At 46.8% G+C, this 26277-nt stretch overlaps 1 protein-coding gene across 2 annotated transcripts in view; it reads left to right on the forward strand.

Annotated features, from left to right (window-relative positions):
• The first annotated feature begins 6944 nt into the window (after nt 1–6944).
• Uba1 (ubiquitin like modifier activating enzyme 1) overlaps nt 6945–26277 on the forward strand; it is a 23100-nt gene continuing 3767 nt past the window's right edge. Inside the window, exons 1-20 of one of the 2 annotated variants that reach the window (XM_015488129.2) lie at nt 6945–7084; nt 14872–14988; nt 15117–15175; nt 15261–15429; nt 15525–15659; nt 16550–16656; nt 16915–17005; nt 17109–17241; nt 17716–17813; nt 17914–18060; nt 18189–18365; nt 18482–18586; nt 18678–18758; nt 19778–19933; nt 21466–21631; nt 21768–21964; nt 24656–24720; nt 24960–25155; nt 25821–25895; nt 26002–26191. In XM_015488129.2, the coding sequence (XP_015343615.1) occupies nt 14872–14988; nt 15117–15175; nt 15261–15429; nt 15525–15659; nt 16550–16656; nt 16915–17005; nt 17109–17241; nt 17716–17813; nt 17914–18060; nt 18189–18365; nt 18482–18586; nt 18678–18758; nt 19778–19933; nt 21466–21631; nt 21768–21964; nt 24656–24720; nt 24960–25155; nt 25821–25895; nt 26002–26191 (2464 nt within the window). In that variant the 5' untranslated portion in view covers nt 6945–7084. Of the gene's footprint in view, nt 7085–10202; nt 10414–14871; nt 14989–15116; nt 15176–15260; nt 15430–15524; nt 15660–16549; nt 16657–16914; nt 17006–17108; nt 17242–17715; nt 17814–17913; nt 18061–18188; nt 18366–18481; nt 18587–18677; nt 18759–19777; nt 19934–21465; nt 21632–21767; nt 21965–24655; nt 24721–24959; nt 25156–25820; nt 25896–26001; nt 26192–26277 lie in introns of those variants that run through there. The other variant, XM_015488128.2, reaches the window with a different exon arrangement.

Genomic DNA, 26277 nt, shown 5'->3' on the forward strand with positions numbered 1-26277 from the left:
CTCAGTTGTAGGGGGGCCCAACTTCAGTCTCTCACTGTGCATTGTGACACCACCCTGCATCCTATTGTGAGATGCAGGGCTAGAAAGAAGGGGTACCAGGAAGTGAGATATGCTGATCTGGGATGAGGTTGTTGCCCTGAAGGGAGGGAATGGAAATGGGAATAAAAAGAGGCCACCTGAGCCTGAGTCTCAGGTGTGTCTTTAATCCGGACTCTAGGGCACTTCCTTCCTTCCTACCCCAGAATACCAGCCAGGAACCCTTATGCCTCGCTGGTGGTAGTGTACAATAGTATAGCCACTCTGGATGTGTGAAGTTACACATATGCTTATCCTATGACCCAGCAATCCCACTCCTAGATATTTAGCCAGCATAAAAAAGAAAAACAGGGCTGGGGATATAGCTCAATGGTAGAGTGCTTGCCTAGCATATGTGAGGCTCTGGGTTTAATTCCCACCACTACCAAAAAAAAAAGATACTTAGCCAACATAAATGAATGCATGTCAACAAAAAGACTTGTAGCCCAGCTGAGTGGCACATGCCTGTAATCCCAGTGGCTTGGGAGGCTGTGGCAGGAGGATTGTGGGTTCAAAGCCAGTCTCAGCAAAAGGTAGGCACTAAGCAACTCAGACCCTGTCTCTAAATAAAATACAAAATTGGGTTGGGGATGTGGCTCAGTGGTTGAGTGCCCCTGAGTTCAATCCCTAGTACCCCTCCCCCCACAAAGAAAGACATATATGTATATTCATAGCAATTATAATAGCCCAAAACAGAAAACAGCCCAAATGTCCAACTAAAAGACAATTGGTAAATTGTGTTATATTCATATAATGAAACACAATTCAATAATAAAAAGGAACAAAATGTCACTACAATTATTGACATGAATATTATAAACAGTTGAGTGAAAGAAGCTGGACACTAAAGAGTGCATACAGGATAATTCCATTTATGTGAAGTTCAAAATCAGAACAAATTTATGGTGATAGCACAGCATGATTGTTGGGCGTAGGGTGTTACTAGGAAGAGTTGCATGGTAGCTTTCTGGAATGATTAAAAGGTTTTATATCTTGACTGGGATACTGGTCATGTGAGTTCATACCTTATGTAAAAATCCAACCTCAGCATTTTATCATATGTAGATTATAAAGAAGTTGGAAAAAGACTGCCAAACCAAACCTCAACTAGAAGAAAATAGAGTGGTTCTTTGGTATCTGCAGGGAGTGGGATACTAAAATCCTCAGATCCTCATGTCCCTTATATAAATATGGTGCGGTATTTGCATTAGAACCTATGCATACTTTAAATCGTTTCTATATTACTTAGAATATCCAATACAATGTAAATGTTATGTAGATAGTTTTTAAAATTTTTATTTATCTTTATTTGTTTATTTTTATGTAGGGCTAAGGATTGAACCCAGTGCCTCACACATGCTAGGCAAGCACTCTGTCACTGAGCTCCAGCTCTAGCCCATGTAAATAGTTTTTATACTGTATTATTAGACAATGATGACAAGAAAAGAGTATGTGTTCAATAGAAATGCAACCCCCTACCCTGCCCCAAATATTTTCCATCTGTAGTTGGTTGAATCCTCAGATGTAGAACCCACAAATAATGACTGTACTTTTTAATTCCAAGAGGAAAAATAGTAATTTTATAGGAGAGAAAGCTGGCAGACACCATCTTAATAAAGGAATTAAATTCTTGTAAAATACTGGATTGTAATTTTAATTTTCTTTGTTCTTGAAAAAATAGAATTGTGAAATGTTTCAGTGTATATGTACTACAAATCACTGTTATCCAATACATACAATTTTATGTCAGTTTAAATGAATAAAAACTATAGAAACAAATATGAAATATTTGATATATACAAAATAATTTGTGCCAAATGTATATAATAATGAAGTGAAATAATAAACACCCAACATGAGAAACAAACAAAATTCTTGTAAAATACTATGTAATTTACACTCTCCTTAATTTCCTTCATTGTATTCCTCACTGGAATGAAAGCTCCATGGGGGGAGTCTGAAGGAAGGGACTTGTCTGCCTCCTTAACACTGTGTCCCCAATGTCTAGAACAGAAATTGGCACATACCAGAGCTTAGAGGCAGGAATAAATGCATATACAACTGTCTAAATTCATCTCATTGTCAGTATTCTCTCACACACACACCTTTGTGTGAATATTCAGGGCTGAGGATTAAACCGGGGCCTCACACATGCTAGTCAAGTGCTTCTACTAGTGAGCCACACCCCAGTTCAGGATTCTATTCTTATTTTATTTATTTGTTTGTTTATTTATTTTTGGTATTTGGGATTGAATCCAGGGGCTTTTACCACTGAGCCACACTCCCAACCCTTTATTTTAAGACAGGGTAAGTTGCATAGGACTCACTAAGTTGCTGAGGCTGATGTCAAATCTGTGATCTTTCTGCCTCTGCCTCCTCAGTCCCTGGGATTACAGGCAGACGCCACCATGCTCCATTTTTTTTTTTCACTCGGGGGCACTCCACTACTGAGCCACATCCCCAGCCAGTTTTTGTATTATTTAGAGATAGGGTCTCACTGAGTTGTTTAGTGCCTCGCTTTTGCTGAGACTGACTTTAAACTTTAAAACTTTTCTCCTGCCTCAGCCTTCCAAGTTTCTGGGATTACAGGCATGGACTACAGCACCCAGCCAGAAGTCCATTTTTAAGAAAGCTCTGCTGTGTCTGTGCTAGCCTCTTGAGTAGTTCCAGCCACTAGGAGGGTAAAGTAGAAGGATCACTTGAACCTAGGCATTCAAAGCCAGCCTGAGCAACCCAGAAAGACCATTTCAAAAGGCCAAAACAAACAAAAAACAAAAAGGGGGGGCTAATATATAGAATTCCCAAGAAGCCATAAAAATGCGTCCTCTCAGTGAGGCTTTACATTTCTGGAGGCAGTGTAAAATGCTCCAATACTTTCTTCCATTCCCTCTCTCCTTTGCCTACTTTCCTACTTCACAGTTATTTTTTTTCTCTCTATCTGTTCCATCCAATTGAAATGTCCTTCCCTCTCCCATGGGAAAGTCCAAATCCTGTTTCAATTACTGTATATGCAATATGACTATGTACAATATACTTAATACATCACTGATACAACTGAAAACAATTCAGAGAAGAACTCAGCCACACTCATTGCTTCAGGTGCCACCTCTGCTGCTCCCCAAATTCAGATCTCCTGTGCAGACTCCACCCGCTGAATTCCAGACTCTGTCCCCAGACCAACATCTCTACTTGGTTGTCTGACAGGCATCTCAAATGTAACAGCCAAAACCAAACTCTTGATCTTGCCTCTCATCCACTCCTGTTGGAGTATTTCCCATGTCAGTTAATGGCAATTCCATCCTTCCAACTGCTTAGGCTAAAAACCTGGAGGCTCAGCCACAGAACTTCTGTTTATCATACCCCACATCTAATTTCAGTAAATCTGGCATTTTTGCCTTCAAAATAAATTCATAAACCCGGTGCGATGACGCATGACTACAGATCCAGTACTAGGGGGGCTGGGGCAGTTGGGAAGATCACTTGTGCTCAGGAATTGAGACCAGTCTGGACAACATAGAGAAACCACGTCTAAAAAAAAAAGTTTCTGGACATGGACATGGTGACATATGCCTGTATGCCTTTAATCCTAACTACTCCAGAACAGGAGGTTTGAAAGTTAAAGGCCAGCCTGGGAAATTTAGGGAGATCCTGTTTCAAAATAAAAAAATAAAAAGGATGTAGCTCAGTGGTAAAGAGCCCTGGGTTCAATAACCAGTACCACACACACAAACACACACACACACACACACACACACACAAAATCCTTAAAATGGTGAATTGGGGGCTGGGGATGTAGCTTACTGGTAGAGCCCTTGCCTAGCATGAAAGGCCCTAGGTTCCATCCCCAACACCACAAAAAATAAAACTAACCCAAAGGATCCCACCCTCTCCACTTCTATTTCCACCACCCACCATGGGCTGATTGATGATGTCTTATCATCTGCCACAGTCTGGCTGGGCACAAAATAACTGAGCCCCCACAAAGCCTTGTAGGTTCAAACAGCAACTCTTTATTCCCCCAACTCTCACCGGCACTGCACACACACTACTCGGGAACACACTCCTTCCACGGAGCTCCTCGCCTCCAATCTCCCCGAACTCCCGCAAGAACTGCACGGGAACTCCAAAGTAGCAGGCGCCCAAGGCAGATTCCTGGAGCCGCCCTATTCCCGGAGCAGGGTCCATATACAACTCAATCAATCCAGCATCACAGCAGTGATATACAGCTTAACTCAAATCATCATCTCAATGGTTCGCTGGTGTCACCTTTCAACCATTCCCTCTGGCAATATGCCAGGCATCATTTTGACTCTGGCTGTGGCTCTCAACAATCATCACTTCTTGGACTCTTGCAGATGCCTTTTAGCTGGTTTCCCTGCTTCTACCTTTCCCCCTATAGTTTGGTCTCTCTCCACACATAGCAGCCAGACTGTTTATTCTAAAACATAATTGGGGGTGGAGCTTAGTGGCAAAGTGTTTGCCTAGCATGTTTGAGGCACTGGGTTCTATCCCCAGCTCTGCAAAAAAGTCAAATAACACACAATGTAATTTCTATTTTGTGACTCCCTGTTTAAAACTGTTATGGCTCCCCACGGATCGGTTCTTAGACTAAAAGGTAGACATCTCAGCTGGCTTGCAATGCCCTTCCTGGCCTGGTCTTGCCTTTCCCAGACCTCATGTCATAATCCTCCTACTTTCTCTTTCCTCTTCAACTCTACAGATTTCTATGCTCTTCCGCAAAAATGCCAAGATGCACCTGGGCGTGGTAGCGCACGCCTGTAATCCCAGCAGCTCAGGAGGCTGAGACACAGGTTTGTGAGTTCAAAGTCAACCTCAGCAAAAGCAAGGTGCTAAGAGAGACCCTGTCTCTGAAAAAAAAATACAAAATAGGGCTGGGGATGTGGATCAGTGGTCAAGTGCCCCTGGGTTCAATCCTTGGTAACCTCTCAAAAAAAAAAAAAAAGTGCCAAGATGCTTCTAACATCAAGACTTATTGTACCTGATATTTCCTCTGCCCGGAATGTTTTTCCTCCATGTTTCCACATAGCTCACTTCCTCACTTCTCACCAGACATTTCCTGACTACTTCAAATGGTTACCAGAAAGGTCTCTCTGAGGTGAGGCAAGGAATAAATAAGAAACCAATCTGAGGGAAAATTATTCTCCACGATTATGAGGTTAGTCAGTCTCCTTGCTATAGGTCTTGCTATGTCACCAGTGCCCTGCACTTAGAAGGTGCTCAATATATCTTTTTCAAATGTGAAGGTCATTGAAAGGATGTGAGATAGAGAATTTGGGGTAAAGTGATAAAAGCATTTTGTGTTAAACACCTTTGCTCATCATCATATCAGTGAGGCCTTCTTTAATTACATTAGCTAAAATTGCCACCTGTCCCCACAAATTTCCCCTTAACTTCCTCTTGCTCTATTTTTTCTCCATAGCATTTAGTAGTCATCATATATAGTGATGTGCCAAATATTGTTTCCATCAACAGACTGCATATATGACAGTGGTCCAATAACATTAAAATGAAACTGGAAAATTCCTATTGCTCAGTCTTTCTTTCCTTCCTTCTTTCTCCCCACTCCTTCCTTTCTTTTTTATTTTTATTTTTTGGTACCAGGGATTAAATCCACAGGTGCTTAACCACTGAGCCACATCCCCAGCTCTTTTTTGTATTTTATTTAGAGATAGGTTCCCCTGAGTCGCTTAGGCCCTCGCTAAGTTGCTGACATTGGATTTGAACTCATGATCCTCTTGCCTCAGCCTCCAGAGTCACCAGGATTACAGACATGCACCACAGCACCTGGCTCCCTCCCTTTCTTTTTTGCAAGTGCCAGGGACTGAATCCAGAGTCTCATGCATGCTAGACAAGGCAAGTGCACAACCTCTGACCTACACCCCCAAACCCAAACCCAAGACCCCCAAAGTCCTGATTCATTTTTGTTTTAAGAAGGGGTCTCGGGCTGGGATGTAGCTCAGTGGCAAAGCGTCTGCCTTGCATTCGCAAAGCCCTGGGTTCGACCCCGAGTTCCAGAAAAAACAACAAAAAAGAACCCCACCAAGAAGGGGTCTCAATGTATTGCTCTACCACTGAACCACAAATGCAGACCTTTATGTGTATTTTTATTATATATAATTTATATTATAGATGTAACTTTTAGTGGTAGAGGGCTTGCCTAGAATGCCAAGGTCTGGGTTTGTTCATCAGTACTGCAAACAAACAAAAATCAAGCCCACCCAGAGACTTGTTTCGTCCCAGCTACTTGAGAGACTGAGGGAAGAGGGTCACTTGAGCCCAGTATTTTGAGACCAGCTTGGGCAACAGAAGGGAGACCCTATATTATAAAAAATAAGTGATTTATATTATATAATCACAGATACCTACTATGATACATATTTATATGTGAAACTATAATTTTTACTTATTTTTTATGTTTATGGTCTGTCTCACTCCAAAATATTAGTTTCACGAAGGCAAGACTCCCCATCACTTGGCCCACAGCTTGAGCTCCATAAACGACAAATGAATGAACTCCTTTGGCTACCTGAGCCTCAGTCTCTCCATCTGTAGGATGGGTGTGCCTTTTAATCTGGAGGCACCATCACTTTCCGTTCCCTTTTCCCACCGCACAGAGTACGGCTCCCGGAAATCCTCAGCTCATGCTTACATTTTCCCGAATTCTGCGCGCTGATACCCACCACGTGCACCAGGCACTGGCCAGACAGGACTACCAACCCCAGCATGCCACTCGCGTTTGGGACGTACCATAGCTTGTAGGGGTATCTGGATCTGAAACGGGCGCCAGAAGCACTGGAGCAGAGGCAAACACCCCTCTTGCCAAGCATCTGTGGTACATTCCAGGCCGGGGGCCCTCTAAGGCCCCGCGCTTCCGACCTCCGCGCAAACTCTGGTTCTTCTTGCACCACGGAGGTGGTTTGCTCTTCCGTTGCCCCGTGGCTTCGGCTCATCTCCAAAAAGAAGGCGAGGCTTCCGCCCGGCACAGGGGGTGAGCTGGAGCACCTTTTCCCCAAGCCCCTTCCTTGGACAGCATTTGGAGGAGGGCGCTCCCCAATCCCAACTTTGGGGATCCCTTAATGGGTATATCTGGTGGCTACGGGCCCGGGGTGGCATTTATGGGATGTCTGCTTTTGAGAAGACCCTTAGTAGGCGGCCTTTGGGGGACCCTGGGGTGGGATTTGGGAGTCTGTTTCGAGGAGTACCCCTCGGAGGCAGGACTTAGGGGGAGGCTAGGGGAGACTTAGGGTCTGTATATGTGTACTCGTCCGGAAGGATTTGGGGTGTTTCCCTTGAGAGAGAGGAGAAGTTGGAGATTACTAACGTCTAGGCGAGGTTTGAGGAGGGCTTGTTTCAGGACAGGACCCGGTGACAGTGGGAACGTTCGGGACCGACGTGGCATTATGGAGGTATCTGTGGTCTTTGTGACCTCGGGTTCTATGATGAAGTCTCCGCGCCTGATGAGGTTACTCGGGACTGCGAGACTGGACACGTTGGGGCTCAGACCCAGGGAGAGGAGCCCCCCAGCTTAGGCTGGGAAGGAGACCGTCTGCTAGGCTCTTCCTGAGCGGACGTAGTGCTTCCCGGCCTTCGTTGGTCGCGGCGTTTTTCATTATTCATGAGGAGGTGGGGCTGTGGTGGGAAGCAGTTTTTGGTCTCTTTCGCACCTGGTTCGCCAGAGGTATCTGCTTGCGAATTATTCTCGAGGGGGCGGAACAGCGTTCAGAAGGGGCATGCTGAAGGGGTGTTCCAAAGCCTGCCGTGCAAACTAGAGTTTATTGCTTATTCATACAACAATCAATCGAGGTGAGTAGTGCCCCGAGTTTTCTGAGACTTTTCTAGGGGCACTGTGCCCAATTTATGAGGGGCGTGGTTTTCACAGCTTCATCTGCATGATCCGCGGGTTAGATTTCTCTTATAGATTCCAGGATTTAAGCCCTGTGTCTGGTGAAGGATGAGGCCTCGGCATTTCCTTCCTTCTGGCCCAGTAATCCCAGATTATCAACCGAGCCTCTGGATTCAAATCCCATGGCTTCATGCCAGTTGTGTGATATTTAGCCAAACTTTGAATGAGCATGAAAAATGGGTATCTGGATAACGGGTATACGGATAAAATCGCTCATTTAGCGACTTTTTAAAAAATATTTTTAGTTGTGGATGGACACAATACCTTTATTTTATTTATTTATATGCGGTGCTGAGGATGGAACCCACTGCCACACACGTGCTAGGCAAGCGCTCCACCATTGAGTTACAACCCCAGCCCTTAGTGACTTTATAAGTCCATTTTATCTTCAGAAAAATCCTAGGAGGTATGTTATTATTATCCCACTTTATAGATGAGAAAACTGGGACACAGGAAGGCTAAGTAATTTGCCTAAGATCACACAGTGGCCCAGCCAGGATTCAAACCCAGTCAGTCTAGTTCCTGAGTCTATAGTCTTAATAATCAAATGCTATAACATCCTTCCCCCAAGTTAATAGTAGCACCACTGCTGGGCACAGTGTTGTATACCTGTAGTCAGGCCACCAAGGAGGCCGGGGCAGGAGGATCACTTGAGCCCTGGTGAGATCAGCCTGGGCAATACTCTATTTTTTTTAAAGGACACTACTATTGTTAGTTATATAGTATTTACTATGTATCAGTGTTCTAAACCCTTTCTACAAATTTAGGCATTTAAACTCCAACCCAAGCCAGGCACAGTGATGCAGGCTTGGTCCCAGCAACTCAGGAGACCAAGAGAATCTCAAGTTAGTGGCCAGCTTCAGCAATTTAGGGATACCCTGTCTTAAAATAGACAGATAGAGGACTGGGGATGTAGCTCAGTGGTAAAGCGCCCCTGGGTTCAATTCCCAGAACAAAAAAAAAAAAAAAAAGGGGGGGGGAAAGAGGAAAAAGAAACTCCAATGCAAGGTAAGTTACTGTTATTTTGATTTTCTGGATGGGGAAATAGTGGCCTAAGTTGGGGGTTTCTGTAGTAGCTGGAGATATCCTCACCCATAACTAGTTTTATATTAATGTAAATATGTTTGTATATAAATATACACACATATAGTATTTTAAATATATACATATATGTAATTTAAAAAATTAGCAGTGTTTTGTGGCGATATTGTTCTAAGGCTCATTCCATAATTCACTTTTTCTGATTTTCATAATAAATTCATCTCTGTGAGGTGGATGGGTTCAATCACAATTTTAATCTTTACAGTTGTGGAAACCGAGGCACCTGTCAAAGGCAAATAGTGCGTCTGGATTTGGTTGGACCAAGGCAGCCCTGGTTCCTGAGCAGTTAGTCAGGGATGGGAAGGAGGGGCTTATGCTTTCCACTGGGTTTCCCTGGTCTCTGCAGGGTCATCTATTATTACTCATGAACAGGAAGGCATGACCACATTGCCTTGACTATGTATCATAAATCCTTATTTGCAGGGATGGTTATCTATGAGTGTTTATGGCCATTCAACCTCATGAATAATTAATATACTGGGTGGGACCTTTGTTGACCTCTCTGAGTTTCCAGGTTGAGCTGCTGCAACAGCATCATTCATTATTCAGGAGCCAGGGGAGCACGGTTTTCCCTGCAGTAGCCCCATTTCCCTGAGTACAAGGTATTAGATGTAGCAATAGGCGGTCCTGCCTCTTTTGTTCCAGCCCACTAGGCCTTATGCATTATTCATGAATAAGATGCAGGCTTGGTCTCCTTGGCATCCAGGCTGCTGCAAGATCATTCATTATTCATGAGCAGTGGGTGTGGCTGCCATGTTTTAACATCCACTCTCCGGTTGCCTGGTGTTAGAACCAACTGCCTGGCTTCGTGTCTAATTCACAATCAGGAAGCGTGGCCTTGAGGTTCTTCCTTGGTTTCCATGACAGTCTGAGTGCAACAATTCATTCCTTATTCATTTTCCATGGGGCGTGGCCTCTTGTTTTACCTGTTTTCCTAGTTACTGCCACAGTACCCACCAGGTGGAGCTGTTCCCCTTCTAACCGAAAGAGTCACAACCGGGCAGGGAACATACATGATTCATGAGTGGGCGCGGCCCTCCTGCATCCGGGTTCCTGGGGGTGGGGCCCAGGGTTTTGTTCCGGCCTTGGGCTCTTCGGCCGCCATCTTGTGTCGGCAGAAGGGAAGAAGGTGGCAGGGAGCAGCACCACAACCACAACGGCCGGGGGAGGAGAAGGCGGCGGCGGCGGCGGCGGCGATTCTACGCGGCCCAGGCGGCGGGGAGGAGGAGGAGGAGAAGGAGGAGGGTGGCGGCCGGGCTTGGCTTTGGCTCCTTGAGGAGTTGGCGGCGGCGCGACCCGGGGAACCGGCATTGGTAACAAACAGCCTTTCTCGGCACCTGGCCCGGGGCAGGGGATTCGGGAGGCTGTGGAGAGGCCTGGGCTGGCGCTGTGCCAAGCTGATGTCTGGGCGGGCCGCTGTGACTCCGGCGCCAGTGATCAGCGGAGAAGGGAGCATGCCGGATTCAGGGGCGCGGCCGATGTTTCCCATCTGGGACCACCGGCTCTCTCTCAAGGGAAACACCCCAAATCCTTCCGGACGAGTACACATATACAGACCCTAAGTCTCCCCTANCCCCCCAGATGTGCTTATGGAGACTCAAGTTTAACATCCTTAGTCAGGTACCTGACTCCATCTCGAACCTTATATCAGACCATAACTTCCTCCACTTTCCCATAAGGGCACTAGGATCAGCATTGCTGGGTTAAGCCCTTTCCCATTGTGTGATATTAAAGACTTTCCCAGAATCTCCCTTCAGACTCCTCATGGCTTCCAAGAGGGACCAGACTTCAGGGAGGGTCCGTAAGGCCATCATTTCTGAGAGAGCACCTTCTTTAGTATTTCCCTTAAGACATCCGCTGGCCCACCCCCCTCCTCTGCCCCTTGCATACACTATCTGCCTTTAATGGGATTAGACCCTTTGAAAAGCCATTTTGCATTTTGGCCCTGGCCAGCCTTTTGGAGGCCCCTTTATACATCTGAGGTCTCCCAACCCCACCTGACCCCTAGCATCTTCTATCAGATACCCCCTCTGGGCCCAGCATTTCTATTCAGAGACTGCTCTTAGCATCTGCCTTTAGAGATTCCTTTCAGTTCCTAGAATCTGCCCTTAGAAACTTTCACTACTTTGGGTAATTCTCCCTGTTATGTGTTTCTGGTGTTCTCTTCTGACACTACTGCTCACAGGCCTTAGCAACTTCCACATCAGATATCAGGGAGGAACTATTTAGATACATGATCCTCCATTAAAAATACCCTGCCACCATCTGTTCTTGCAGACCCTGTTGGCTTCTACCCCATTCTGTTGGACAATCCTCTTCCTGACCCAACCTCTGCCTTCAGAAGCCAACCAGGGTTTTAACTTCTCTTTTAATCGCACATCAGGCTTCAGAATCTGGTCTCAAATCTTTTCAGGATCCCCAGCAGCTTCAGTCAAAAGCCCTCAGCTTCTGCTTCCAGCCTCATAGAATACCAGTATCATACCCTAACAGGCCCACTAGACCTCCATCAGAATTGAGGGGACCCTCCCCCACCCCCCGCCAAGCATCTACTTACAGAGCTTGCATGGGATCGAACATAATTGGTCAGAGAAACTAACTCCACTTGAGGCCCTAGCCAGTGTTTACTTACTAACGTTTTTAAGGCTAAAACTGTCTGGATTCATCTTTCTTTCTCCACCTTGTCTGCAGCTATGGTACCTAGCATATCCTGTCAAGAGAGATCCATGAAGGGCCTTTGTGTTCCATTAGAAATCCCTCCCCAAGGGTCTGTCCTCAGAGACCTCTCCAGCCCCTCAGCATCCATTCTCACAGCCTCCTGGGACTTTAGGCATTAGTGTTATATACCTCTCATCCTGAGAAACAGTTATTTTTTGGTGGAGGGTTTTTCTGTGCCACCAGCATCCTTGGGCTCTAAAATCTCCCACCCATTCCTTGTGCAGCTTCCCCCAGCAACTGACCATCTTCCTCCTTGCAATGTCTGGGGGCCAACTGAAGTTTCTCGGACCTCCCCAAAAGATCCTTTTCCAGAGATGCAGATTTGAGTGTTTCCTAACACCATGGCTGGGTCCCCCTGGAACTTCTAACATCTCCTTTTCTATCTCCCTCAGAGCTCCTTGGGTTCAGACAACTTCTTCCTGATTTTCCTTTCTCACATTCCCAAGGAATTATCAATTAACCCTTCCCAGGAAGCTTGGCAGGCCTTAGTATCTCTTTTCTGTGCCCTAGCTTCTCCATCCTGATCACTTGGCCCTGTGCCTGCCACTTCTCAAACCTACTTCAGGACTGTACCCTCAACTGTGGTTTGAGGGTAAAACATGCTCTGGCTTCACAATCATCAGTTTGGAGACTGCAGGTCAGTTTTGAAACCCTCTAAAGCACAGTTCAGCTTTACTAAACAATTCACATAATATGCATTTGATAGGGGCCTGAGCGCTTGTTGAGGGTATACATGATGATGGTGGTTGTGGTGATGATTTTTGCTGGATGTGGAGATGTTTAGCTTCTTTCTGGGGGTTTCTACACCAAACTCCTCTTCACCTTGAGAAAGGGCTTTTCCAAACCTTGGCAATTGAAATCCACTTTTGATCAATTATCCCAAACCTGCTTAGGCCCTTGCTGCCAGCACTAGGGGTCTAGAGATAAAAGTTCCAGTTATTAAAGAACTTTCTGGCCCTGGATCATCTCCGATTTAAGGAGTAAGGAGAGCATATGTCCTAAACATACCAACCAAATGGCAAGGCAAAGATACAACTAAGTATTGGAGGTCCCTGCAGGTGTCCTTGCAGGATCTCACATGTTCTCAGGTCCGAGTTCTGACCACAGACCTTGACTTCTTTAACTCTCCTAGCAGTCCCTTGAGGACAGTTGTATTTGTCCCAGCTTTTGGATAAAATGGGGCTCAGAGGAAATGAGATCCCTACACTGAGTCAGGGAGTCAGTGAATGGAAAATAGTAATTGCCTTTGTCTCCTTCCTAACTCACCAAGCCTCTTCCTATCCAGGTTGGTTCTTAGCATTCTCAGCAATTTGATCAGCAGACTCATGGGCCCTAGCCAGCCTCCTACCTCCTCTTGTTCTTTCCCTTACCCTCTCATCCCTTAGCCCTCTGGGCAGGGCCTGGAGCTGGGTCCTGTTTACCCAGGAAAATTCAACAAACTATTCTCCACAAGCTGTGTGACTCTGGGTAGGCAAGTGGAGTTGTTTCTAAGCCTTTGTTTTCCCATTTGTGATTTGGGCATAGGGTTATGTGGTTCATGAGCATTGTTAGGATTAGACAAAGCCTTTTACCCTGGGATTGACTGGCAGTAAGCTTGGGGTAGACCATAGGGAGCTCTTGTCATTGTGGTTAGTGCTAGAGTGTGACAGGTGCCAGGGTGGAATCTTAAGTACTTGGTGTGGTTGGGTATCAAAAAAGGCTTGGTGGAGGATCAGTTATGTGAACAGAAAACTTCAGGGTAAGCAAAGGTTCAGTGCTTTGAGGAGGGAGCATTGGGGGTGAGGGGAAGTGATTGTGGGTCCTCTAGTCTCTAGCATCTAGATCTAGCCCCCCCCCCCATGGCCCCTCAGAGTTCATTGCCACTGCAGGCTGTATTCTGTCTCTGCAACCTAGTATATGACCCTTAGTAAGTCACTTGACTCTGAGCTCAGGTTTTCTCATTTATCCAGCAAAGACGCTAAATCCTGCCTTGTGGGGTCAGAGTCATTGAGGGGATGAAACTTGATAATACTGGGAAGTAGCTTGGGCTTCAGAGTCAGCAGATCCTGGTCAGGTCCCAGTTCAGCCATTCTCTGTGGGAATCTTGGTCAAGTCATCAAACATCTCTGAATGAATTTTTTTCTCCCTGTGTGAGTTGGGGGTTACTATTGTAGTCTAAACTCCACAGGGGTGACCTGAAGACAGATTGGAGACAAGGCTCGTACGATGTTTGGTATGGTATCTGGCACAGGGAGGACTCCTAGTGAATGTTTATCATACTGTTAACCTGTTTAAGGGATTCCACATATAGATGAGACTTGAAATGTTTTCTTCTTTTTTTAATTGGCCTGGGCTCATTTTCCCCTCCCAAAGTTTGAGGTTGGATAGTTGGGCTTTGTAAAACTCCTCCCTGACCCCCTGGGGACTGTGTTCTCAGTAGGGTATCCCCTGCCATCACGCCACCCTGATGAGTGTGATACCCTGATGACTGTCCAAGCATTGTTTCCCTCTTGCACATCCCCCTATCCCCATCCCTGGGATAAAGGGAGAAGAGAGTGAGGGGAATGGCTGCTTGGTGTTGCCTACCTCCTTTGTGCCAGGTCTGTGTTTTTTCTCGTCTCAACCCCTTGGGGAAGGTAAACTGTATCATCACCCCTATTTTACAGGTGAGGAAATCGATCCCCATAGGGGTTAAATGATACCCGTCAAGGAGCAACATGGTCAAGATTTGAAACCAAGTCTATCCTGAATCCACATCCCTCCTCTGACCTCCCCACAAGTAGTCTTGTCGTTTCTTCACCCCACAGGATTGGAGTCTCTCCCTTATTTTCCTGGGCTGGGGAGAGGCAAATGGCTTAGTGGTCAACAACGTGGATTTGCAAGCCAGACCACCTGGGTTCAGATCTTACCCCCAACAGTGGTGTGACCCTGGGCAAGTCACTTCGTCTCTCTATGTCAGTCTCTTGTAAAACAGGGTTGCTAATACATTAGTCTTCCTAACCCCATAGTCATATTAACAAGCAGGAAAATGTTCTTGTGTGCCCCAGGCTCACTTTGAACCTTCTTTTCCCCTCTAGATGTCCAGCTCGCCGCTGTCCAAGAAACGTCGCGTGTCCGGGCCTGATCCAAAGCCGGGTTCTAACTGCTCCCCTGCCCAGTCCGTGTTGTCTGAAGTGCCCTCGGTGCCAACCAACGTGAGTATCTTCTTCCTGGAGACTGACAGGCATGGTGGTGGGTGGGAAGGTCCTTTGTATCATTGTGCATCTCTCCACACCCCATTCCTGCACATCTCCCTAAACCTGTTCTTGCTCTCGATCCCTAGGGAATGGCGAAGAACGGCAGTGAAGCAGACATAGATGAGGGCCTTTACTCCCGGCAGCTGTAAGTGGGGCTAAGGCCTGGCTGGGGTAAGAGGGTAGGGTTGGGTGGGTCAGGCCCTGACCTGTAGTGCCCCCTAACTTGGCAGGTATGTGTTGGGCCATGAGGCAATGAAGCGGCTCCAGACATCCAGCGTCCTGGTTTCCGGCCTGCGGGGCCTGGGTGTGGAGATCGCTAAGAACATCATCCTTGGTGGGGTTAAGGCTGTCACCCTACATGATCAGGGCACTGCCCAGTGGGCTGACCTGTCCTCCCAGGTACCTCTTCCCAGCCCCATTCTCCCTGTTGAGGCACCGGCCCCACTGCCTGCCATAGTCTCTTCACTTTTTCCCCCCTACTTCCCTCTTTGTAGTTCTACCTACGGGAGGAGGACATTGGTAAAAACCGGGCTGAGGTGTCCCAGCCCCGCCTCGCTGAGCTCAACAGCTACGTGCCTGTCACTGCCCATACTGGGCCTCTTGTTGAGGACTTCCTTAGTGGCTTCCAGGTACTTGGGACACCCCCCACCCTCCTGCTTAATTCTCTCCGAGCCCATCTCTAGTCTGTTCAGTGTTATTCAGGATTTAACAGGCCAGCCTGGGCACCAGGTTTTGTGTTGGGAAGTCTAGAGGATGGATGAATTCTAGCTTTACCTGCTGTATTTTGGTGCAGGTCACTTTGACCCTATGCCGTAGTTTTCCTGTTTGTAGACTGGGCATGGCAGCAGTATTGACTTCACTGGGCTTCTGTGAGGGTTAAGCGTTTAGAATAACAGCTGGCACATGGTAAGGGCTATATGGATGTTTGCTAAATAAAAATTCTGAGCTGGAACGAGGGACTGTGGGAGTTGAGGTTCTGTCTTAGGAGTCCTTGAGGGCCAGGGCACTAGAGCTGCACCCTAGTGCAGCAGTAGCCTCCCACCTCAGTGGGCAGGGATGGGCTCTTGGGAGAGAGCACAGACTCAAAGATCACTGCCTGCCAAGCAGGCGTTGTCTTGAGAACCAGGAGCAGGCGGGTATGGTAGGAGTGAGCTCAGACTTTGGCTCGAGACAGTTTTACTCCTCCTGGGTCTTGCAGGGCATCCAAGGTTGTAGGCAGAGAGCAGTGGGTGTTTGTCAAACAGGTGAGTCAGCTGTTCTCCAGGCTCTGCGCCTAGCTATCTCTTTAGCTTTCCTGACATAATGTAGGGATGCATTTTTCTCTACACTGAGTTTCACCCTTGCTAAGTGGAGTTGTACCCGCAGCAGTCTTCTTTAGGAAGACTGAATCAGAAAGACCCCAGACATCTATACCTTAAGGACTACTTGAGCCCTCCCCACCTCTGCCATTGTTTTCTCCCCCTTTCCCCTCGTTCCCCATAGGGCTGGGCCCTTGGCCTGAGCCTCCACTTCTCCACAGGTGGTGGTCCTGACCAATACCCCCCTGGAGGAGCAGTTGCGAGTGGGTGCATTCTGTCACAGCCGTGGCATCAAGCTGGTTGTGGCAGACACACGAGGCCTGTTTGGGTGAGTGCTGCCCCTGGCCCTCTTTCCCACTAACCCATATCAGGCCCAGGCCAAGACCCCCAGATTGTCACTGCCTTCATCCCTCCTCAACCACCTGAATTTTATATTTTGTGTGTTCACCTTTCCCCATATGGCATTAGCATATGATCTGATCCCCCCAGTGAGGCACTGAGTTTGTATATATTGACTGCACTTTGAAGGATGTGTAGGGCCTGTGTGCATGGGTTTGGCCATCAGTCTTGTCGTCTTCCACTATAGGCAGCTCTTCTGTGACTTTGGAGAGGAGATGGTCCTTACAGATTCCAATGGAGAGCAGCCTCTCAGTGCTATGGTTTCTATGGTCACCAAGGTGAGGAGACCAGCCTCAGGAGGCCTGGCATGCAGATGGGAAGTGGTAGTCCTCCCTGTCTGCTCCCTGAGCCTGCTTCTGAGGCTCACTCTTCTTTAACCAGGACAATCCCGGTGTGGTTACCTGCCTGGATGAGGCCCGACATGGGTTTGAGAGTGGCGACTTTGTCTCCTTTTCAGAAGTACAGGGAATGATTGAGCTCAACGGAAATCAGCCCATAGAGATCAAAGTCCTGGGTGAGCTAAGGCCATGGGGGCATTGGAGAACTGGGTAGGATGTTATAGGGAGGAAACGTATCCCTGGGGTTCAGAGTGAGGGGAGACACATCCTGAGTGGCTGAGATGAACCAGAAACAGACTCCATCAGTGCTCGTGGGCATGGGAAAGAATTTCTTTATGTTTGAACTGCCATTCCTGGGAGAAGGAATATGTAGTGTTAGAGTTGAGCAAGGGAAAGATGCTTGAATGGGGCAGATCAGGGGATCCACTCATGTCTGAGCTCATTTGGATAGGAGTAGAGAAAGGGTCTCCATTGGAGACTGGGGGCCAGGGACTACTCAGGGCCTCATGGGGTCTGAGCTGGCTCTGGGGTAGAGGCTAGATGGTTTTTAATGTCTAGGCTGGGGCAAGGATGGTTTTTTTCATTATCTTGTGGGCATTGTGGATTAGAAGGTGGGTGAATAGACTGATGACCTCCCCCATCTACCATAGGTCCTTACACCTTTAGCATCTGTGACACTTCTAACTTCTCTGACTATATCCGCGGAGGCATCGTCACTCAGGTCAAAGTACCTAAGAAGATTAGCTTTGTGAGTGTGTGAGGGGAGCAATGGGGTATGATTCTAGGCATTTCCAAATTCTTTGATCCTTTCTTTGGTTCTAATGTCCTTCCCCTATCCAACCCCCCAGAAATCCTTGCCAGCCTCACTGGCGGAGCCTGACTTTGTGATGACAGACTTCGCCAAGTTTTCACGCCCTGCTCAGCTACACATTGGCTTCCAGGCTCTGCACCAGTTCTGTGCTCAGCATAGCCGGCCACCTCGACCCCGCAATGAGGTAGTGGGGGGTGGGTGAGACAGCCAGGGCATAAATCCTTGGCTCTAAAAGCCCACCATGCCTCTCAGTCCACTTTCTTCCCTACCAGTGGCCTGACAGGGCCTCATTTGGTTCCTTCTGCCCCCCAGGAGGATGCAACAGAACTGGTGGCCCTAGCACAGGCTGTCAATGCTCAAGCCCTACCGGCAGTGCATCAGGATAGCTTGGAGGAGGACCTCATACGGAAGCTGGCTTATGTGGCTGCTGGGGACCTTGCACCTATAAATGCTTTCATTGGGGGTCTTGCTGCCCAGGAGGTCATGAAGGTCAGCATGGGTGGAGTGGGCCTCATGCTTTCCTGACTCCATCATTTGCTGTCCATCTGTATCAGGCCCCAGTGAACCACTGACCACCTCCTTCCCCTCTCCTTCCCCCTTGCCAGGCCTGCTCTGGGAAGTTTATGCCCATCATGCAGTGGCTATACTTTGATGCCCTTGAGTGTCTTCCAGAAGACAAAGAGGCCCTCACAGAGGACAAATGCCTCCCGGTATGTGAGTGGAGCTCGTGGCTATGGGGAAGGCATCCTTGGTGGCATATCTGGGAAGGCCCCTCTCTGATCCTCTTTTCACATTCCTCAGCGTCAAAACCGTTATGATGGGCAAGTGGCTGTATTTGGTTCAGACCTGCAAGAGAAGCTGGGCAAGCAGAAATACTTCCTGGTGAGTAATCCCATTGGAAAACCTGCTACCTTCCTTCCCCTGGCCTCTAACCACTTCTTACGTGCTTTCTACATCCTTAGGGGGAGGGTCTTTTTGTTTTTTTAACCACCTCACACCTTATTTTTGTTACCGTAAAGGAAATTCAGGTGTAGCCCCTGTTTTCTTCTCTGGTGCCTTGTCATTAAGATGGTTTTGGGTCAGTTATTTATTTATTTATTTAGATACTCAGGGGCACTTAACCACTGAGCCACATTCCCAGCCCTTTTTTTTTTTAATTTTTTAGTTGTAGTTGGACACAAAACCTTTATTTCACTTATTTATTTTTATGTGGTGCTGAGGATCGAACCCAGGGTCCCGCATGTGCCAGGCGAGCGTTCTACCGCTGAGCCACAACCCTAGGCCCCCAGCCCTTTTTTTAAAAAAACTTTATTATTAGGGCTGGGGATGTGGCTCAAGCGGTGGCGTGCTCGCCTGGCATGCGTGCGGCCCGGGTTCGATCCTCAGCACCACATACAAATAAAGATGTTGTGTCCGCCGAGAACTAAAAAATAAATATTAATAAAAAAATTCTCTCTCTCTCTCTCTCTCTCTCTCTCTCTCACACACACACACACACACACACACACTCTCTCTCTCTCTCTCTCTCTTTAAAAACAAACAAACAAACAAAAAAAAACTTTATTATTTATATGCAGTGCTGAGAATCAAACTCGGTGCCTCACACGGGCTAGGCAAGTGTTCTACCACTGAGCCGGCCCCCCAGCCCTTTGTTATATTAAGGTGTTCAAGGTCTTGCTAAATTGGCTTTGAACTTAGGATCCTCTGGCTTCAGTCTCCCAAGTCCCTGGGATTCAGGTATTCACCACTGTTCCTGGCTATGGGTCATTTCTTAAAGTCCTGGAACCTGCAGACATGGTGTCAGACCTTCTGCTGGCTCTAGGACAAGTAAGGGGCCATGGATACTTCATATCAACCTGTGTCACTCTGATTTGCTTTCATCTATCTTGGCTGTTTCTTAGGTGGGTGCAGGCGCCATTGGCTGTGAGCTGCTCAAGAACTTTGCCATGATTGGACTAGGCTGTGGGGATGGCGGAGAAATCATTGTCACAGATATGGACACCATTGAGAAATCAAATCTGAACCGACAGTTTCTATTCCGGCCCTGGGATGTCACGGTGAGTCAGGTGTTGTGAGAGTTAGGAGATAAGGCTTTTTCCTTAACAGTATTTTGGGGTTCCCAAAACCACTCCCAAGCTCAGTGTGTTTCACTAAGAGGACTCCTACAACTGAATATTTAGTTGTACTTGTAGCTATGATTTATTACAGTTAAAGGACACACTGCACTATCAGCAAAGGGAAAAGGAGCATGGAGTGAAGTCAGTTGCAAGTTCTTCTGAGTCCTCCCTCTTGAGGACATGCTTTATTTCCTCAGTTGCAAATTGTAATAAGACACATGAAATGTTGCGATCAGGGAAGCTTGTTAGAGATTAGCCACCCAGGGCTTTTATTAGCAGGTGCTCATGTATGGAACTCATGTGTCAAACTTCTGGACTCCAAGAAGGAACAAAGGTGTTCAACATAAACCGTGGTGTTTGCATCAACAGTTTAGGTTCAGTGAGTCAAAGATGAAAGTTTCTAGACTCTAGCCAAATGCCAACCTTGGAAGCATGCCTTTCTACAGATTGTGGTTTAGTCAGCTAGGGTCACTCCTCTGCACACATTTGTAACTGAGTTATACAGGGTTCTAGTGGAGAAGCCCATAGGGGACAATTTATATTTTAGCCTGCCCAGTATCTACTTTCCTCCCCTACTGGGTCATTCATTTATTATATGCCAAATAGTTATTAAGGTAGCAGGTACTATTCTAGATATGTGAGATACATTAAAGAATAAAACAAAGTTTCTGGTGGGGGAGACCAAATAGTAAATAATATATAAAATATTGATAGAATACATCAGTGAGCTGTACTGTTCATGTTGCTGGTGAGCAGTTCTGCAGATGATACAGCAAAAACACTATAAGGAAAGTTGAGTATACCAAGGTCAGTGTGCAGCCTTGATTACTGTGTTTAAGGAGAGGGCTGGGGTTGTGGTTCAGTGGTAGAGTGCTTGCCTAGCATGTGTGAGGCACTGGATTCGATCCTCAGCACCACATAAAAATAAATAATAAAATGAAGGTATTTTGTCCATAGTTAAAAGTATTAAAAGTTAAGGAAAGCCTCATTTCTGCAAGACCTTAGTGGGTGGGAGTGCCCTCTTCTGGGGAAGAGTGCTCCAGGCATAGATAAGACCCCACGGTTTATCCTGGTGGGGAAGGATTTTAAGCCAAGGAGGTGTGTGACCTGACTTAGGCTTTAAAAGGCCTCTGCCTTTCCTGTGTGCCAGCAACTTGGCTGTGTTTGGGGAAATCAACCCTGCGTATTGTTATCTGAAAGAACAATATATGTTGGGTTAAAAAAAAAAAAAAAAAAAGATGTTGCCCACTGTCTCTAATATGTACTTGTCCTCTGCTTCCCTGGCCATGTGGCATTGTCATAGGCTATCTCTTCTACTAAACCAGGGAGCTCTTGAACTCACGGTCTCCTTCTTCTCCAGTATTAAAATAAATCCTCAGGTGGATAGCTCTCTATAGATATGTATCAAGATAGCACAGAAATAACTGGGCCATGTTCCTCCACACTCACCCTGGAACTCTTCACCCCCTTAGAAGTTAAAGTCTGACACAGCCACTGCAGCTGTGCGTCAGATGAATCCACACATCCGGGTAACAAGCCACCAAAACCGTGTGGGTCCTGACACAGAGCGCATCTATGATGATGATTTCTTCCAAAACCTGGATGGCGTGGCCAATGCCCTGGATAATGTGGATGCCCGTAAGTTTGGAGGCGGGTGAGGAGGTCAGGGTCAAAGTTGTGTGTGGATGTGCATGTATGAGGGCTGTGGATCTTCCTGTCCTTTACTGATGTTAAGTTTCCTCCTCTCATATCTTTCCCCTCTATCTCCCCACAGGCATGTATATGGACCGCCGCTGTGTGTACTACCGAAAGCCGCTGCTAGAGTCAGGCACACTAGGCACTAAGGGAAATGTGCAGGTGGTGATTCCCTTCCTGACAGAGTCATACAGCTCCAGCCAGGATCCACCGGAGAAGTCCATCCCCATCTGTACCCTGAAAAACTTTCCCAATGCCATTGAGCACACTCTGCAGGTGAGTGGCTGTGGTGGGGAAGGAAAGAGGGTAGCCCTGTGGCTGCTGCTAGTCTCTCAGCCACAAGGCCCTTAGCCTTCGGATGTTGTAAGCCTAAGTGAAAGATGTGCTTTTTCTCCAATCTCTCCCCTTCCCCCACTTCTTGCCTGGCAGCCTAGGTTTCTAGGATGACTCATTCTTTTTTTCACTTCTATTTTTAAGTTTTTCTAGCATGTAGACAAGTATAAACAATACTATGCTGGTTACTCAAATGCCACTCCCTCTCTAGATTTAACAATTGTTAATGTTTTACCACATTTATTTCTTAGATTGATATAGTTTTTTATTCTTTGTGCTAGAGTGTCTTGGATATCACAACACTTTACTTCCTACTATTTCACTCTGCCTCTGCAGAGTAAGGATATATTTCTGTATAATAGGGTCTTTTAACCTCAGAACTATTGACATTTGGGGGCTGAGTATTTCTTTGTCCTGGGGATGCTGTCCTGTGTATTGTAGGGTATTACCCAGCATCCCTGGATTCTACCCACTAGATGTCAGTAACACCCCCTCATCACTGTAACAGCTAAAAATGTCTACAGACATTGCCAGATGTCTTGGGGGATGGGGGTGTACAAAGTCACTCCTAGTCGAGAACTACTGCTATCTAAGCAAAGCACCATTTTCGTAATGAACAAAATTAATAGCCATTTTTTACCATCTCCAAGTTATTTGTTTTCTAATACTTAGTCCATATTGAGTTTTCCCTAACAGTTGTTCAAAATGAGTTTTACAGCTTGTTTGTCAGGATAATTCTGTCTGTATGACACACACACATGCGGAACAGCACACATGTCATCTAGCTGAAGTCTTACAAAGTGAACATGCCAGGCCACAATACAGAGTCTAAGGATAACCAGTGTTCTATCAGAATAAATCTCAGCACAGTGTTGGAGACCAAATCATTAGGACTGGTTAGGAGTATGGGGGTGGGAAATAGACCAGTTCCACCTGTCACTTTCCCTTGTGACTCTGCGGTTTCAAAGTGGACGTGTCTATATTTGTGCATCCACCAGTCTCATTAGACCATGTATGACCTTGAACTGAACCTCTTTGTGCTTCATATTCCTCCTCTAAAATGCGGGATAGCAGTAGCAACTACTTCACAGTGCAGCTATAAAGACCTTAACACTTACTATATAACTGGCACTGTTTCAAGGAACCTTTAAATATGTTCACAGGGAGCTGGGCCTGTAGCTCAGTGGTAGAGTATTCATGAGTTCAAGGTCACACATGGTCTAGTGAGAATGTGGTAGATGCACAAATATAGACACATCCACTTTGGAACCGCAGAGTCACAAGGGAAAGTGACAGGTGGAGCTAATCTTTTTTCCCACCCCCATACTCCTAATCACACTGAATGGTTTGGTTTCTAACACTGCACTGAGAATTATTCTGATAGCACACTGGTTATCCTTAGATTCTGATTTGTGGCCTGGCACGTTCACTTTGTAAGACTGCAGTGGGTTAAATGCCCAGCTCTACAAAGAATATACTCACTAGCAACCCCATGAAATAGGCATTGCTGTTACAATGTCTATTTAGAGGTAGGGACATGGAAGTCAGGGGATTGACATGTATGCCTGAAGTTACAAAACTACATAATATACAGCAGAGTTGGGATTTGAATTGCAATCTCTAAAGTTTATATTCTCCAAACTACGTCACTAATGACTATTTCCTATCCTGGGAATTCTCAGAGGATAGAGCCTTTGTTGTGTTTTCTGCTGAGTCTCAAGAGCCTTTTTGTTTTTTTGTACTGGGGATTGAACTCAGGGGCATTTTACCACATCCCCATCCCTATCTATTTATTTACTTTGGTACCAAGTAATGAAACCAGGGGCACTTAACTACTGAGCCACGTCCCCAGCCCCTTACTACATTTTATTTAGAGACAGGGTCTCCCTAAGTTGCTGAGGCTGGCTTTGAACTTGAGGTCCTCCTGCCTCAGCTTCCCAAACGTGTGCCATCTCAACCAGCTTATTTGTTAATTTTGAGCTGGGTTCTAAGTTGCTTAGGGCTTTGGTAAGTTGCTGGGGCTGGCCTCGAACTTGTGATCTTCCTGCCTCAACCTTCTGAGTCACTGGGATTACATGTGTGTGCCACCACACACAGCAGATATTTTTCTTTTTTATTGTGATGTAGCATATGTAGAGTAAGATACACAGAACTCAATTTTTTTTTTCCTGATACTAGGGGTTGATCCTAGAGGTGCGTTACTGCTGAGCTATATCCATAGTTTTTGTCATACATATGTTGGTGTAATTATTGTTCAGATCAATTCAATTGTCTTTTTTTTCTTTTTATTTTTTTGGTACCAGGTATTGAATTCAGGGGTACTTGACCACTGAGCCACACCCCCAGCCCTATTTTGCATTTTATTTAGAGACAGGGTCTCACTGAGTTTCTTAGTGCCCCAAAGTTGCTGAGGCTGGCTTTGAACTTGCGATTCTCCTGTCTCAGCCTCCTAAGCCGCTGGGATTACAGGCATGCACCACCGTGCCCGGCTTAATTCAGTTGTTTTTTTAAATTGCAGTGCTGGCATTGAGGGAATGGGGAAGGTTGTGAGGACTTCCCCTTCCAGAGCAGCCATGTATTTTACTTCCTACTTGCTTTATTCACTGGTGGGCTTTCTCATGCTCTTTTCTGCAGTGGGCTCGGGATGAGTTTGAAGGCCTCTTTAAGCAGCCGGCAGAAAATGTCAACCAGTACCTCACGTGAGTAACTCACAAACCCCCTCGCCCTCTTCCCTGCCTGCCAGACAAGGTATCCTGTCTTTTCTCCATCACTGTCACCCTCAACACCAGGCACACTTTTCAAAGGAACCAGTGAATGCTTGGGCCTCATACTGCTGGGGGTCAGGAATAGCTTTCCATGGAGAGGGTGGGATTGCCCTGGAGCCTACTCCTAGGGTCTCTGTGTAATCTTGCCCCTCGGCCCCTCCGCTCCCTGATAGAGACCCCAAGTTTGTGGAGCGGACATTGCGGCTGGCGGGCACCCAGCCATTGGAAGTGCTGGAGGCCGTGCAGCGCAGCCTGGTGCTGCAGCGACCACAGAACTGGGCTGACTGCGTGACTTGGGCCTGCCACCACTGGCACACCCAGTACTCTAACAACATTCGGCAGCTGCTGCACAACTTCCCTCCCGACCAGGTAATGCCCTCTTGCCGGTTCCATTTGACCGCATGCATTTCCCTGCAACAGGAGCCTGCCGTGGGCTCTCCAGGTGGCACCTCCCAGTTACTGGTCCAGCCATGGCCAGTACCTTGAATTATGGGGATCTCAGAAAAATGATTATGCCAGACCTGTTTGTTCTGTTTCCCACTCCATGGAGATGAGGTTTCTGTTTTCCTTACCTATGGTGCGGTTGAGTTAAATCCTTAGGCCTCATCAGGACTGTAGGAACTATGGGTTCAAATCCCAACTCTTTTTGAACTTAGACAAGTCACTTCTCTGCACCTCAGTTTCCTCAGCTGTGAAATAGGAACAATGATAATCTACCTCATGGGGTATTTTGTGAGGATTGATTAATTAGTATTTATTGATAATAAGTTCATTGCCTAGTAATCAATAAGAGTTTTTTTTAATGGCTTCCTATCTTACATAATGTAAATGCTAAACAAAGCCCCTGGTTCCCCTGGCTTTGGAACTTCCATCTACAGTTCACTACAGTGTGGGTGTTTTGATATTGACTCCAGTCAACTTTGAGTGCCCAGCCAGGGATAGTGAGGAAGATTGGAGCCAAGATGATGAGTCAGGATTGCCAGAGAAGCCTCTAATTGCAGATGCTGCTTCACAAAAATTTCTCTCTCCTTTAGCTCACAAGCTCCGGAGCCCCCTTCTGGTCTGGGCCCAAACGTTGTCCACATCCACTCACATTTGATGTCAACAATGTGAGTCTCCTCCTGGGGTTTCTTGGGGTCAGGTGGAGGATGGGAAATGAGGTGGTGCTCCCCACCTGAGGGCTCATATGCTTACCCTGCCCCTGCCTTCCCCCAGCCCCTGCATCTGGACTATGTGATGGCTGCTGCCAACCTGTTTGCCCAGACTTATGGGCTGATGGGCTCTCAGGACCGAGCTGCCGTGGCCACACTTTTGCAGTCTGTGCAAGTCCCCGAGTTCACCCCCAAGTCTGGTGTCAAGATCCATGTTTCTGACCAGGAGCTGCAGAGCGCCAATGCTTCTGTTGGTGAGGGTGTTTGGCCAGTAGGCCAGGAGTTATGACCCCTACTTGTCTCCAACCCTAGTCTATCTTCCCCACCAGTCCTCTTCCCC

The sequence above is a fragment of the Marmota marmota genome, unplaced genomic scaffold (genome assembly GCF_001458135.2).
Source record: "Marmota marmota marmota unplaced genomic scaffold, marMar, whole genome shotgun sequence".
NCBI lineage: Eukaryota > Metazoa > Chordata > Mammalia > Rodentia > Sciuridae > Marmota > Marmota marmota.